At 36.5% G+C, this 14,528-nt stretch overlaps 1 protein-coding gene across 1 annotated transcript in view; it reads left to right on the top strand.

The window, feature by feature from the left end:
* The window catches only part of LOC149925857 (uncharacterized), a 153,682-nt gene extending 140,310 nt beyond the window's left edge, over nt 1–13,372 (top strand). Inside the window, exons 4-5 of the mRNA XM_090160516.1 lie at nt 9,045–9,205; nt 11,081–13,372. Of these exons, the coding sequence (XP_090016642.1) occupies nt 9,045–9,205; nt 11,081–11,637 (718 nt within the window). The 3' untranslated portion in view covers nt 11,638–13,372. The remainder of the gene's footprint in view (nt 1–9,044; nt 9,206–11,080) is intronic.
* The last annotated feature ends 1,156 nt before the right edge of the window (nt 13,373–14,528 follow it).

Here is a 14,528-nt window from a genome sequence, read left to right as displayed (position 1 = left end):
GATCGGTGGTCACGTGTTTTCAGTAAGTTTGCGTCACTACGGTCAAAATGAAATCTCGAAGTTGGCCGATAATTTAGTGTCGTCCGCTATTTAAGACAAGGCTTTACCCGTCGTTTAGTTTAACAGTAAAGTGAATGTTCTAACTGCTATAGAAGATTATTTATTTTTGCTGAGTATTTTATATCTTTCAAGGTTAGTAATTAAAAAATAACTAAAACCAGATTACCTTATAATATACATAACACATAAAAATATATTTTTAATACAACCTAGCCTTTATTTATCTATTTGTAACGCTGTTAATATTTAAAACTAAAATTGTCTACACGCGGGCCTTAGTATCAGGAGCCGGATCTTAGCAGACGATGCCTTGCTCAAACATACTGAATTCCCATGAGCCTCTATAGCGATTTTTTTTGTAGAACCACCTATTGAGATTTTAAAAAAGAAACAGTCCTTTTATAGATTTTAATTTCGCAAAATCGCTCATATTTTCGATTTAAAGTTATGAACATTTTTCATAACTTATTTCAATATCTTTGAACTCTGATTTAAATCTTCCGCGTTTGATTTTATATTGGTACTCAGGATTTTCAAATTGATTTCAAAAAGGCTTCAAAAATGTTTTAGGAAGTCCAAATTCTCGATAAACACCTTCTTTATAAAAATTGTAGAATATGAAAATATCGTAAGTAACATAAGAACCCTAAGTATGACAGTGATTGTCGGTCTTAGAGCGATTGCCTAGTCAAAATCTACGGAACAGGAAACTCGTCAACAAAGATATTTTGATGTTACCATAGTAAGTGTTATTCTTACTTTTGAAAGTGTATCAATTTTTAATAAGCTTTGGCTGATGCGGCGTTTTCTCCATAACCTGACAATTCCAAAGACTAGTAACAGCTCGAGAGTTCTCAATCCTTAGCCACGCGAAGATTTATATAGTCATTGGCAAAACCAAAAGTGACATAATGACCAAAAGTGTGTCAATCGCACCTATTTCAGAATGAATGTTACGAGCGAAATACAAGTTGGGAGGGGAGAAGGGAAAGTATGCCTTGGGGAGGGAAGGAAGTTAAGGGGGAAGACTACAGTGGCTATTGTCTACTTTCAAGCTGTACTCTTTTAATTTTGTATTTTAACTTATAAAATTAATATTTAAATGTAGAACAGCCTCTTGTTTAGTGCCTAAAATAATTTTGACAATTTGAAATTTAAAAATAATTAAGTTATTACGTTTTAATTCGGACCCCTTTAGTTAGGATCTTATATCTCGTTAACTAAAATTATTAGAATTATCAAAATTATTTTAAGCACTAGAGGAAGGTTCAGCCTAATAAGAAAAATATAATTCAATTGTGTAATTGTTAAAACAGAAACGTTCAGCTTGAACGAAAAAGAGGCTTTTACTGTATTCTTCCCCCTTAATACCAACAAATAACGCCTCGTAGTGAGGAACGGAGGAACTAAATCGCACTGGTCAAAGTTAGTGTATTTTTTGTCGTTCTGTGGAGATGCTATCGCCATCTACCTACGATATAATACCATAGACTAAAAAAAGATTCAGAAAGGCAACAATAAATAGTCTTTTATGTGGTCGATCTCGAGTCGAGCATTCATTAAACCTTTAGCATACGAAAGTACAGGGATTGTCACACTTTTGGTAATTATGTCACTTTTGCAAAACAGACTACTTATAGCTCTTATGTTACTTAAGGCAATATTATAAAAATAACACTTTTTTTGACGTCGTAAGTCGTAATATAAAATGGAAGCTACAATTTCAATATAAAATGTACTTCTACCCTTACGTATCCAATATCCAATCGTATAATGCCATGCAGAGCCAGTGCTAGCCTGTTTAAATGTTTACCATTTTTAGGCTGCCCAATTTTATAGTTTATTTTTCATGCCCTCACGTTCGTTTTCTCGTCAGTGTAAAATAAAGTCCAAAATATCGTAATATTTCACGTCAAATACTCCCAGCCCACACGCGATTAGCATAAAATTTAAATAACTATTCTCAAAGAAACAAGCTCCAAAATATTGGTCCGTTTCGAATTTTAGTATCCCGCGTTGAAACTAGAAGGCGCCACCAAGTTGATCCATTTTTCCAATAAGTGGATCATAACCGTGTCGAGGAACTGCAAAGATCAATCTAGTCAAAATACGTTAAGAATAATAAAATAAGGTGGGTGCCAATATAAACAAACTAGTTTTATTTTAAACAATAAATAGCACTGTATAGACGGCTTCTTATCGTTTCTTTCCTTTCTAAGCTTTTATCAATGGCTGTCATTATTGTAAAATGGGCTATTGATTAACTTTAACAACGAACCGCTGGAACTAAGGGCTGCCGTGACATACATTTTTAAAAGTGCTGTTTTTTCTAAAAAAAACAACGATTCAAAATGTCAAATTTTGACGTACGACTTTGTATATTGGCCGCTGAGACCAAATTGAATAATCGAAGTCTCCCTTTCAACCTGAATAGCATTTGTGTCACTGTGGGCTCAGCAATTAAGCCACGGTCACACTAAAGCCTAAAACCCAGTTTAGGTCGGTTTGTATGCCAGTTTTGACCACCGACGATAATTCTTGGTTCACACGTGCGAAATCTATTCAGCCCGGTTCGCTTAAAGGCTTAACGCCATTTCAAATTATGACTAGAATTTTGAAAATACTAAAATGTATCCCAAAACAATTAGTTAATCATGTTTACTATACATACAGTAATAGTATTGGACATTATTTAGAATTGTATTCCCATTATTTTGGAAAATACGAGCAATTTGACTTCCCCGCCTTGTCGTTTTGAAAGCGATTCTAAGCGAGCGGACTTGGACGAGTTGCTTCCCGAACCAACACGAAGCGATTTCTCACACTGGTTTCGAAAACTAGTTATCTAAACGAAGCGATTTAAGGGGTAAGTGTGAACGCGGCTTTAGAGGAGCCGAGTTTGATCCCAGCTTGTGGACGGTGGAACAGCTCCTTCCGCGTTGAGTTTGCCAGCTATCTCCTGGCGGGTTAAACGGGTTTTTCCCCGAGCTCTTCGGTTTCGCCTTGCATAAAAACTTCTAAAGCCTTATGGTAATAGTTAGTGTAGGAAGCTGTTGGCTGAAGGATTTGCCACCACCCTCCTACGCATTGTAACCCGACTACCTTAATTAAAGGCTTTAGAAGTCGCTAGCTGAGTTAGGCCTAAAGTGGTGCCTTGGGTATTAGCCTAGCCATAAGCCTATCATAAGGTCCCCATAAGGAAAGATCTAGGCCAAATTTTTGACGATCACATATACCCGTTATTAAGAATATCTGCACCGCCTAGTGGTTATGTTCTCAACTAGGCATTTCGCGCGTAGCAGAAGGCGTGCGCGAACATTTTTAAACTTAGAACCACGCGGGATATATCTCCGCCACCAGCTCTTATGCTTAGCACCGTAGCCAAGGCTTATTCGCTATTTTATCACTTTAAAACTTAAAATTAACTCTTATCGTTGCCAAATGATTCATCAGAACCTAAAACTGACTTTTAGAAATAAGATAACTTGTTTCTGAAGGTATTTATTTTCCAAATTTGAGATTTAGACGCGTTTTGTGTGGCTATTATCAACCCGAACGTGGCTGCTCTACCAATTAAGAGAATATTTTAGATGTAGAAATTTTGGAAATGAAGATGGCGCTACTACCCTATCGTCGTACGTTAATTTTCTTATCTCCAGGACAATGCGTCGCCGTTAACATGGGCTCCTATAGTAGACCTTTGCTTACGGGGACCTAGCTGATTATTATTTTTATAACCCGAGGGGCAGGTAACTTCCTTGATTAACGACGCACCCCTCAAAAGATTAAATCCGATTTAATCGTGATTATTTTGATTAAATTCAATTTAATCACGAGTAAGTTGATTAAATCACGTTTAATCATGATTAGAATGTTTAAATCTGATAATCATGATTAAATGATTATATCTGTTTAAAATTATTAAACCCTGATTAAAAAAATTATATCGTGATTAGTATGATTAAATCGTACTTTAGTTTTGATTTTAATGATAAATTCTCGATTCGACCGATTATATTGATTAAATCGTGATTAAAATGATTAAATCGTGATTAAAATGATTAAATCTAATTAAAATGATTAAATCTAATTAAAATGATTAAATCTAATTAAAAAGATTAAATCTAATCAAAAAGACTAGATCATGATTAAATCTCGTTTAAATCGTGATTAGATTTTCTAATCTTGATTAGATATTTTAATCTTGATTACCCTGATTTAATCACGATTACCCTGATTTAATAATTTTACAATGATTAAGACCTGCCCCTCGTTATATAACCTTATCAATTTCAGTGTTGCGTCTAGATATTTTTCCGGATGTACCGTTTTGCGCCACTTATCTATTTTAAAATATTTTTAATACCAACAAATTTCGATAGATGGCGCTCAAGTTTATTATTTCGCGTACTCCTTTCACTTTTAAATTGGTATCAACAATACCAGAAAAACCACACCCTTTTAAGTCTATATGGGAATCCAGAGGTGGCCTACTTCTCAAGGTAGCAGACGGCTCTATTTTGTAGAAGTTGTTACAGTTATTGAGACTATATTTTATTTACGCGCCTATAGATGGCACTGTCATCGCAACATTTATATATCAATATTTTATTGATAAATACAAATGTATAGGAAAATAAAAGCACCAATCGCGTGTCATTGGGAATCGATAAATTCTATCAAAATTAATAAAGCCAAAGGCGGGAGATAAGGCAGAACGTATCTAGGTTACCAAGAAAGTCCAAGCTGACACTTTTACAGAAGCAAGAATAACTACCTAGTATCCAAAGTATGCTAAAGGTTTAATGAATGCTCGACTCGAGATCGACCACATTAAAGACTATTTATTGTCGCCTTTCTGGATATTTTTTAAGTCTATGGTATTATATCGTAGGTAGATGGCGATAGCATCTCCACAGAACGACGAAAAATCAAAAAGTACACTCACTATGACCAGTGCTACTTAGTTCTTCCGTTCCTCACTACGAGGCGTTATTTGTGGGTTTTAACTTCCTTCCCTCCCCAAGGCATACATTCCCTTCTCACCTACCAACTGGTATTTCGCTCGTAACATTCATTCTGAAATAGGTTCGATTAACACACTTTTGGTCATTATGTCACTTTTGGAAGAACGTATCTAGGTTACTAAGAAAATTCAAGCCTACACTTTTACAGAAGCCAGAATAACTACCTAGTCTTAACTGAAAATCGCAGTTCAAATTGAGGCAGTAACTCCATCTGTCGGAGTAGTATTGTTTTATATAATAATCAAGAATCTACCAACTATTTTGTTATTAACGATTAATTAAATTAATTAAATCGTTAAATTTGGCATTAATTAAAATTGTACGGACTTATATTGTCAAAAATATAAAAAAACGAGGTCTTGCAAACGATACGTTGGAGAGAAGAGACTAAACTAGATACGTTCTTGGTAGGCGCATTTAACCTACCTGGCAAAAAAATATTTTGGCAATTAAAGAAAGTCTCGGCACTTTCCGAAAAAGAAAAAAACATGTGAAAAAACTCTCCATTGGTATAGAAACTAATTAAAAGTTACTACTCGTATAGCGCAATACTAAATGAGGGACCCGATTTCAAGACCCGTTGTGGCTTGATGAACTTGTTTCGAATTTATTTTTGGTGACATCTATTGAGTGACATTTGAAACGAATCGGAGCCGAGCCTTGTTTTAAACTACATACCTAATTTGTCAAAACGCAACAGTTTTCACTTTGCAAGGCTATATTTTTGTGGGTCTTGACTCTTCAAGGTGAAAAATTTCCGTTGCCTAGGCAACGGAATGGGGTCCATATACGAGATACCCTAGCGGTCAGAATTGTCAAATTAAAATAGCAGAAATAAATTGAAAAAGGTTCCTGTGAACGGGCCATTAGAATATCCTAGGACACGCTTTAACTATAGGTATTATTTTAATATCACCAAAATATGGCATTTTGAACTCAACAATTTCCGTGACGTTGGTATACGCGTTTCTACAACCAAACGGCTGTTGATACTCCTATGTAATGAGCTCATGATATCTGTTAGTGAATTCAAATTGAAGGCGAAATACTCTGAATCTCCATATAATTCCGCTCACGGCCAGGCCCCCAAAAGTGATTGCCTCAGTAAACGGAAGGAAACGAGAAAAGCACTTTAGCTGAAATCGTGGCTCGAATATTAAACAAATTTCGAAATTATAAGAAGAACGTCGTTTCTTTTTATAAAAAGCTTATGGAACTTCAAAGCGCCATCTCGTGATAAAAGAAACTTGACAGGGTGTTATATTAAATCCTGGACTCTTATTCCGTTAGAGAGGTTGAACGCCTAGCGTTTAAACTGGTACGCCTAGGTTCAATAAACCTTAAGAATCACGGCGATATCGAAGCATTAACTCTGACGTTAAAAACTATACGTGAAATCGTATTGCTTAAGCTTTATATTAGAGAGGTTTAGCGAACGCACGAATACGTGTAGGAGGAACTTGTAAGGGTGTGGACGTACGTTTGTGTCTACAGACTGTACTTTCTACAAGTTCTTTCTTAACGTGTCTAATATCCCGAACTGAATACGAAATTTGGGTTTAAAATGTCGTTTATCTTCGAGAGGAAAGATTAGGGTATATTTTACAATTAATTCTTACGCTAGAGGTCTCTTTTGAAATTGAGACCACTATATCGTGGTAAAATGGCAATTTAATGAAAGCACGGTCGTCCGCTTCCACGATTACACTATCGTTGCAGCGGGGTTTTTTTATCAAAGGTTTTAACAAAAGGTTGTGACGTTTTTACTATTCGTCATGGCTGCCATTTTAAATCTCTTCCTGATTACGTCATTATGTTGTTTTCAAAATGGACTATCAATCAAAAATTTCCAACCCCAAAAAATCTCTTTACATGGTTCGTAGATATAATGAAAACTTAGACAAATAACCTGCTGGACCCGAATATAGAACGCTCGCTTGCTTCTCTTAGAGCAGCACCGCCGGTAGAAGGACAAAGTAGAAATACATTCATGAGTAAACATTGTATTTTATTTTCTTAAATACCGGGATTTGTATTTGGGTCGAAAAGTTTCGCGATTATCTCGATAGGAGCGCTGGTTATTCAAATTGAAGAATTGGATTTTGGGTTTTGATTCTTGTCCAGTAGTAAATTTGTCTAACATGAGATGAGGCTGAAAGAATCGATTTCCCTGCCATCTATCGGGACTCTGAGCCCAAAATTCTCAACGAACCTTCACTAAAGCAGGAGATATTATTTACTCCTGGTTAGAGTTCTAGTTCGTTGGAGTTACTTGAGAAATATTTTTAGAAAACCACCCCAATTTTGTCATAACGCGTGTTAAACAATGAAATAATTGTAATAAAATCCATTGACGTAGTGAGTTGGTATTTTCCGGTTTTTCTTTGATTTAAGTTATATTTATTTATATGAAATTATTTTTTGAGTAAATATATGTATCACTTGCTTGTATCGGAAATTACCTTTTTCAATGTGGTTTGATTGAAATCTTTATTTAAATTAGATTCTTTAAAATTATTTTTATTTAAAATTATTTTTATTTAAAATTGATTTTTATTTAAAATTATTTTTTAATGAAAATTATTTTTATTTAAAATGATTTTTTAATTAAAATTATTTTTATTTAAATTTAATTTTATTAAAATTATATCTTAATTAAAATTAATTTTCATTTAAAATTATTTTTATTTTAATTTACTTTTATTAAAATTATTTCTTAATTAAAATCATTTTTTATTTAAAATTTATTTTTATTTAAAATTACTTAAATTATAGATATTTTTCTTGTAAAGGTTGGTTTTTTTATTTATAGTGATTTTTTGTTAAATTTTTTGAGCGCTTACTATTATTTAATGCAGTAACGTATTAAAATTTCGTGAATCTATATTTTGCCTGTAACAGTATCAAACTAAAATGAATGTTAATCTTAATTTAATTCCTTTTTGCGAATAGATAGGTTCATTTATTGCAGACAAATTTATTTATGTTTTTGGTGTATCGGTAACCAACCAAAATTTAAGTTAATATTAGCTTAATTTAAATAAATTTCCAATTTGGTTCGAACGATATCGTTCGTAAATCCATTGATTTAAATAAGGCCAACTTGATATCGTAAAGGGATCAATCAATATCAATATTCGAGAAAATTATGTGGGATAATGATAAGCGACCGAAATTGAAAAATTGGTTTTATCACCGAAGGTTCAATAAATTGATATTCTCTCTCATTTTCCTCAGTGCAATCTAGGAGCACGCTAACGCAGTGTTGTGTACAAATTTCATTGGACGAGCCTTTACGCTGACGCTGAACGTTTTACTGGCGGGGGGGGGGGAAGACAATTTCCGAATTTTCAGCAGGCGCTAAAGCGTCAAACCAATGAAAAATGTACGCAAGAAAATGCATGACTTTTGACGGGTTGCGTTCTCCTTGTGTGGGGTGTTGTGTTGGTTGCTCCTAGCCTACACTAACTATTACTTTTAGCCTCAACAAGCTTATAATAGGTCGTTTCTTTTCGCCGGTTCTCGGACTAAAAGTGTACTCTTTTTACCCTAAAACGTTTTCTTCGCCTGTTCCGGGGATGAGAATTACTCCGGCCCATAAACTATTCGCTTGTTCCGGAGTATTAGGGCTACTCTTTTTACTCCTTCTGAAAAGGAGGTGTAAAGGTGTAAATCGGAGTTTGTCGTCTGCTAGCCAGAATTTATCTGTTGAGAAGGCCACAGCCAGCCATTTTGGAACCTTTACGCTGAACGTTTTACGGGCGGGGGGAAGACAATTTCCGAATTGTCCCCTTCCGACGGCAGCAGGCGCTAAAGCGTCTAGCCAATGAAAACTGTACGCCAGAAAATGCACGACTTTTGACGGGTTGCGTTCTCCTTGTGTGGGGTGCTGCGTTTGTTGATATAGGTGTAATTATCTTAATCTATAAACTATAATGGTAAAATTCTGATTATTAGGTTCCGTTCAGTGCTAAACCTTCCCAGGGAAGCGAGACTGGTCAGTCTGGACCGCCTGAGGGCAGGGACAGAGTACGAGCTCTTCTTGTCCGCCGTTTCGTCCAAGGGGCTGCGAAATGATACCGCGCCCATCTACTTCACGGCGCCAGAGATCGTCAAAGGTCGGTTATATGTCTCCCCCACCACTTGCTCACACCTTAGAAACGACCTCACATTTTATAGGTCAAATAATATCGGAACAATATAATTTTATAATTGCGTTTCTCGTAAGTGTGCTATTTTACTAAAATTTTACTATAAGTAATTTATTTTACTAAGTTATTTGCGAAATCGAGGTTTAGTTCAGCGCAGAGCCCCCTGGTGGAATATGCTTTTACCAAGGAGGGTAATATCCGACTCACGAGGAGACTACCCGAGGTGATAATCACCGATTTTGTTGAAACTAGGTGGTTATGTAGACCTTATGGTAACATGAAATTTCACCAAGGGAATAGTTGCAATGGGCATTAGTTTTTCAATGGCAACCGAAAATGTTTTGACAACACAGTGTGTATATTGTCCCATTGGAAATAACAATTGATCAATTTTTACATATTTTGATCAAATTGACCAAAATTCATCAAAATATCATAAAATTCATTTCATTTGTCAAATTTGATCTATTTTTTTTGGTTTTGAAATTTGAAATTTGTTTAAAATTTTTCACAGTGGGTACCCTTCGAAGTGCTCAGATTCCCATGTTATTTTCAATGAGAAAATATACATACTGTGTTGTCAAAAACCTTTTCGGTTGCCATGGCAAAACTAATGCCCATTGCAATTTTTCCCTTGGTGAAATTTCATGTTACCACAAGGTCTACATACCCACCTAGTTTCAACCAAATCGGTGATTATCACCTCGGGTCGTCTCCTTGTAAGTTATTTGCGCAATCGAGGTTTAGTTCAGCGCAGAGCCCCCTGGCGGAATATGCTTTTACCAAGGAGGGTAATATCCTCGTCTGTTCAGAGCTGGGAGAAAGCTTAAGCGTCGGAAAACGTTCGGTCAGAAAATAAGAATTAAAACAATGCGTACTTTTGAGTTATTATTTTACTTATAGCTCTAGTTATGTTAAAAACAAATTGTCGGGAGTTTTAACTGACGATTTTTCAAATTTAGTTTCTACTCCCTTTAAAGCTTCGGCTGTGACGAAAGGAAGAATTGGAAGTGAGCAATTTCTAAAACGACCACACAATTTTGGTGAACTTCCAGATAACCCATTTAGATACGTAATACCATAAGTCTATAATATTGTTCCATAAGTTTGTCACTTTGGGCAATATTTTACTGATAGCTAGTAACGAAGTGACGTCATCACAAGAACAAAAACTCCCCCTAGCGAGGCGCTGTCAAAGGCTACGTGTGACGCGTTAGCAAGCGGACCCAAAACGGCGTTGAATCCCGTAATGCAGTCTGTCTGTGAATAGCTCTCAGTAACCCTTTTCCTTGTGACATAAAGGAAGTGTAACACTTATGTGGTAATGCTATACACTTATGGTAATACGTGCTCTTTGCGTCGTCGTCGTAGTGAGCGCGCGCGGGAAATCGTTTTGAGCTGTTGCATTTTTTTTGGTATGACGTAAATTATACCTAACTTCACGCGTAATTATTAGTAGTTATTTCGTCTAACTGACACACTTACGCAACGTAATTATAGATTAATGGCGATATGAACCGTTCGCTTTGAAAAAACTCAAACTTTAATTCTTCGGTGTAAATACAAATAGTTCCTAAAAGGGGAAGCTAGGTTACTCTCATGATTATTATGACAACCTCAAAATATTTAATCAGATTAATTCCCGATGAAACCATGATTAAATGATTTAATAGCGCGACGAGACACTGTGATATTTCCCCCCAAAGTACGCTTCTGACGAACGGGTTGCAATTCTCTATACTCGTACGCTGACCTCTCCATAAAAAGATCCTGGTCTTATATTTATCTACATAACCGATTTAGAAAAACGTCTATTAACAGGGTTCCTTTTGATTATTTTAGAAAATGAAACTCTGTCGAAAGTTCCGCGAACGATCAGCGGCGGTCCCAAGGAGGAAGTCAGTGACAAATCCCCCAGCGTGGGCCTGGTGACAGTCCGAGAGGAAGAGATAGTCATCGTGGCCATCGTCCTGGCGGTGTGGGTGGCCGTCATCCTGCTCTTCTTCAACAAATGGGGCAAGATTCGAATGCTGGAGCCCTACCAACCGCAGTACCGGGATGGCATGGAGGACGTGGCTCCGTATTCGCCCACGGGGGGGCCCAAAGCGCCCAGGGTCAGCGTCAGCGACCCCATCGGAACCGGCGCCGTACAAGTGCACGTTTTCGACCGGGACCAGACTCGTTTCAGCCCCACTCCGAGTTACCGGGCCAATCGGCCTCGGCAAAATTCGGTCTTTATCGGTAACGCCTTCGGGAGCAAAGCCTACATCATGCAAGACAGCGGATCTCTGCCCCGGAAGTTCAAGAGCGAAGAGAACCTCAAGTCGCTGGTGGTCCAGATCACCAACTGCGACGAGGACGACGACGACCCGCCGGACAGGGAAACGACGCCCTTGTGACGGTCAGCCACCGGGTCGGCCACAGGGGCGGCTACTGGGTCAGCTTGTCTGATGGCCGACCCGTTCGCCTCGGCCAACCCCAGAAGACTGTCCGTGTCCTCCTGTTACTACTCGCCCATGCTGCCCAGGGCCAGCACTTCGCGGGGACTGCTGGCGGAGGACTTCGTGTAACCCCTAAAGCGTCATTATTGAAAATGCGTCAAGGCGAACGTCTACGCTAAATTGGAAACAGTTATCAGACATTGGGAGCTCAAGAATTGTACTAATAGGTGGTTTCTTTTCACCTGTTCTCGAACTAAAAGTGTACTCTTTTTACCCTAAAACGTTTTATTCGCCGGTTCCGGGGATGAGAATTACTCCGGCCCATAAACTATTCGCTTGTTCCGGAGTATTAGGGCTACTCTTTTTACTCATTCTGAAAAGGAGTAAATCGGATTTGTCGTCTGCTAGCCAAAATTTATCTGCTAAAGTGGCCACAGGCAGCCATTTTGGAAAAATGTTTTTACTCCGACACCATAGAATCGGAGTAAAATGACGTCATAACCTTACTCTTCTTACCCTACTCCGAAATCCCGGAACAAGCGAAAAGAAACCACCTATTATAATACGAAGAAAGTATTTATTTATACTGTGGGGAGAATAACTATATCCAAATCATCAGTGGGTATCAGGGTCGCTTTAGTGCCATTCGACCGAAGGCGGTTTTTGAGGTGTCCCATTCGACCGAATTCCGCCGAAACGTGCGGTTTTTATGTGTCCCATTCGACCGAACGCTGCTATATAAATTAGCTTTTGCTATGTTTTCAATTTAGTTACTGAAGTCGTTTGCAATGGAGCGGATAGCTAATAAAGGGATTTAGCTATGCCATTTTAATATCTTTGTACTATGCATTTATTTGAAAATAAAATGGAATGAGCATGAATTATATTTTTATCTTCACCTAGTCAAGAAAAGTAACTGAACCAAAACTGAAATAGTAAACTTAACCAACTCTAACCTAACCTAACCTAACCTAACCTAACCTAACCTAAACATGGATCTTCGATAGTACATACCTTATAAATAAAATACCAAATCACCCCGCCAATTGGGCTACATTTTAAAATTCTTTCGGTCGAATGGGAATAAACGATCAGGGACTACCTTTTCTCTGAGAGGGGGGAAGGAAATGGAGACGAGAGGGGGAAGGAAATACGTCACCAGGGTGAGCTTCAATCGCTTCGGAAGATGTCAGTGGCGATTTTGAGAAACATTAAAAACATTCTCCATAAATATAAATAAATACATTCTTGATAATAGTTAATAATACACAATAGACTAAAATTTGCAATATAATTATTTCTAAACTCAAATACGTATATTGAGGAAGATTTTAAATCCGTCTATGTGGAAGATGGCGCTGCGCAACACTCTTGTCGGTTTCTCCCCTTCAACAGTTCGCGACGCACGAGTGACGACACCTGCTAATTCGAACGTATGCGTCAGGCGCACTAGGAAAGCTCCCTAGTTTCGTGTAGCGCCATCTTCCGTATACTCGCGGTACAATTCTTCCTTTTTATACGTATTTGGGATTTTAAATAATTATATTGTAAATACAAATGACATTCGCGTTTACGCATTTTCATGAGTTGTAAAAATTGTCTATTAGCAGTTGTTCGGAGGTTTTTAGAACGTGACATAATAATGGTATGGACCATTCAAATTATGTATAAAATAAGTCCAATAGTAACTTAACAAAAGAAGACACCTATTTCGATAAAATGTACAACTGAAATTTAGATATTAACATAAGTGTATAATGTTATAGACTTATGATATTAATCGCTTGGATACTATTTAAATTTGAATGTAATTCGGTTTTCGAGTAAATTAAGAAAACCTTAAATTAATTAAAGCAAGCTTAAACTTTTAATTTTAAATTTGAGTGGAAAAAATTGCTTCCTATTTGTCGTGTGAAAGCGTATTTGCAAAATAAAACTTAACTAGAATTAGACATTTCCAAAAAAAATAACAATGTAAATAATGTAAATAGATTTAGATTTAGCTCAGAATTTGAGAAAATATTTTACAAAATCAATTAATGTTATCCAATGTTATTATGGAAACGATGGAACCGAATAAGATAAAATCTACCAAGATCCTTAATATATTAATATCTAATTATATTTAAATAAAATGGGTCCAAATTGAACATAAAATGATTAAAACCAAATATCAAAAATTAGAATATCAAATAACTCTGTATAAAGTTTGATAAAAAACAAATTATATTCTACAAAACTTAAAAAAAAGGAAATTATAAAGATTTTTATCAAAATTTAAAATATATCAATTGCTACAAAAGTGACTTGTAAATATATCCAGTTACAAATTTATCTCCCTTTGAATAATTATTCGTATATCATAAGTAACATAATACCATTAAGTATGACACTGAATGACAGTTCCAAAGACTAGTAACGGCTAACAGTGGTCAGTCTTATGATATATTGGCGAAACATACTATCAATAAAAAATTTCGCGCTGGACGAATTAAAAGTGTCACACCTTTTTATTACGTTACTGATGACTGAATCTAAATTATTAGCATTTTTACCGCGTCAATGATGACGAGAAGAACTGTGGATCCAACTAACCTTATGCAATTTTAACCTTTTCATTGGCGTTAAATATGTAAATGTGTCCCTTCCCCCAACAAAACTGTAATTGACGTCGTCGCGACGATAATGTAACGTCGGTAATTGAAGAAGCCGACAGTAATAAATTATTTATACACTCGAGCGTCTCTCACGAATATTCTATTAATAGGATATGAATTATTTAACAGTGAAGTTTTCAGGTGTTTCCCGTCGCCGACCGCCGAAGTGCGTAGAGGAAAAGCAGTTATAAG

Source organism: Leiobunum rupestre, chromosome 10, assembly GCF_980474605.1.
Source record: "Leiobunum rupestre chromosome 10, qqLeiRupe1.1.hap1, whole genome shotgun sequence".
Classification (NCBI taxonomy): Eukaryota; Metazoa; Arthropoda; class Arachnida; order Opiliones; family Sclerosomatidae; genus Leiobunum; species Leiobunum rupestre.
Note: the sequence above shows the minus strand (reverse complement) of the source record. Positions and strands in the feature narration are given on the sequence as shown.